General features: G+C 50.1%; 1 protein-coding gene across 1 annotated transcript in view; it reads right to left on the reverse strand.

The window, feature by feature from the left end:
• FABP2 (fatty acid binding protein 2, intestinal) overlaps nt 1-1,380 on the reverse strand; it is a 3,540-nt gene extending 2,160 nt beyond the window's left edge. Inside the window, exon 1 of the mRNA XM_005884746.2 lies at nt 1,192-1,380. Within this exon, the coding sequence (XP_005884808.1) occupies nt 1,192-1,258 (67 nt within the window). The 5' untranslated portion in view covers nt 1,259-1,380. The remainder of the gene's footprint in view (nt 1-1,191) is intronic.
• Between the last annotated feature and the right edge of the window lie 654 nt (nt 1,381-2,034).

Here is a 2,034-nt window from a genome sequence, read left to right on the forward strand (position 1 = left end):
CCCTAGGGCGCAGCCTTGCAGACTGGCAGGGGCTTCTGCAGAGAAAGTCCCCGCCCAGCAGGTCCTGAGCCCTGACAAGCTATTCTCCCCAAATTTGTGAAAAAATAAACGGAGCATGGAACTACAGAACCTTAGAACTAAGCAATTTATAATAATAAAAGGGTAATATGCTAATTAGACCAGACATTCTTCCTGATGAAGCCTGGGTGGAGGAAAGCCAGACCTGGTCCCAGGTGCCTGCCGGCGGCTGGAGGAGGGAAGCCCAGGTCCTGGGTGCTGGAGGGAAGCCGGTGCCGGCAGCCGGGAGTAGAAAGGCCTACTCTTGCATGAATTTTCATGCATCGGGCCTCTAGTTTAAATAAAATGATCAACCTTTTTGTCTCAGAGTTAAACCAAATTCCAGATATGACCAATGAAGGTTTAAAATGACATTCATCCATGTGTAAGGATATACAACTTTAATTCTACAAATACAGGATTCTTTTCTTACTGCAATTCTACTTTCCACAGTGGCTTCAGATTGTGACCTTCGTCATTATCTTTGCTTTCTGAGGCATTTCTGACTGTCACCGAAATGAGGAAGTCAGCCATTACTGCAGTCAAGGTCATTATCATAAAGCCTATGGATTCCGTAAATGGAGCTTCTGGCCCCTGAGCTGCAGGTCACAGTGGAGGCAGCTTTTACTTGTGGGTAATGACACACGTGTGTCTGCCCTTCTTGGGCAGCTTGTGGGCTGCCCGTGTGTTGGAACAGATATTAAAGCAGTTAAACTAAGGCCTCCTTGAGGAACCCTAGGTTGTCAGAGGTTATTCTGAGGTTATTGCCTCGGCCTGCAACTCCTGCTAGGACCCTCCCTCACTCTTCCATGACTTGGCATTGCGGGTCCTGGGACTCAATGCCTCAGGCCTGGGAGCAGTCATGCACCCCGCCCTTCCTCCCTTTATAGAAAGAAGCTGTGCAGGTGCACCCATAGGGCTCAGTCAGCTCTAACACGAGGAACATCTGGATCTTTCTGCGTCTCAGGGGACAGCACCCAAGGCCTTTCCTTCCACTAGTGACAGTGTGTCTCCAGCGGAAGCCCGGTGCTGGGTGTGCCCTGCTCTGCGCCAGCACGTGGCCAGAGTCCCTGGGGTCACGGGGTGAGGAAGACGGAAGCAAAAGAAGGAACCACGAAAGAGTGAGGCCCTTACCCATCTTCTCCATGAACTTGTCATAGTTGTCATTCCGGTCAATCTTCCAGGTTCCATCAAATGCCATGATGTCCGGTCGGGTCTGAACCTGTTGAGCGAGACTCAGGTCCGCCCCGAGGAGAGAATTTATTCTGTTTCTTATCTTAGAGCCAACCTCGCTGTGTGATGTGTAAGTTTAAAGTTCAGGAGGTCACCTCACCTAAGTTCACTGAATGCAAAGCAGTTTTTGTTCCTATAAATCCCTTAGTTCCTCTCCTGAAATCTCACTGAATTGAAACAGGATAAGCACGCCTGCTCTTTCTTAAACTACAACTTGAGGGACATTTGCTTAAAGAATTAGAAGGCATAGGATATGAAGGAAGGCTTTTTTGCTGTGAGGTTCAAAGTGCACGCTGCATCGGAGGTAATCTGGAGCATAAATCAAGTAACAGCTGGGCAGTGAGACTTAATGGCTACTCCGCTTTCTCAATAGCCACTTCCTTGTAAGTAAGGCTTTCTGGCCAAGTGCAGCTGCAAGACCAAAGTTAATAAGACACTGACACTGAAAATCCACTCGCTTTCAAACAAACGTGTCACTGCCCCGTTTTCTGGGGTTGCTGGGAGTTTGGGCCAACCCCTGCACCTGGTGCGGAGCCTGGCCCGCATGCAGACTCGGCCCTTGAATGGTGATGGGCCTGGGTGGGGGGGAAAAATTCAAGAGGCAGAAAGGAAGCCGGGTAACATGAAAACTCCCATCAGAGAGAGCCAGCTTCAAGGCTGTCACACCGCTAGCTGAAACCTTCCCTTCTCGGCTCTCCCTGCCCTGCCCTGCGCAAACCGGGCCCAGGAGGACATGGGACACAT

The sequence above is a fragment of the Myotis brandtii genome, unplaced genomic scaffold (assembly GCF_000412655.1).
Source record: "Myotis brandtii unplaced genomic scaffold, ASM41265v1 scaffold853, whole genome shotgun sequence".
NCBI classification, from domain to species: Eukaryota; Metazoa; Chordata; class Mammalia; order Chiroptera; family Vespertilionidae; genus Myotis; species Myotis brandtii.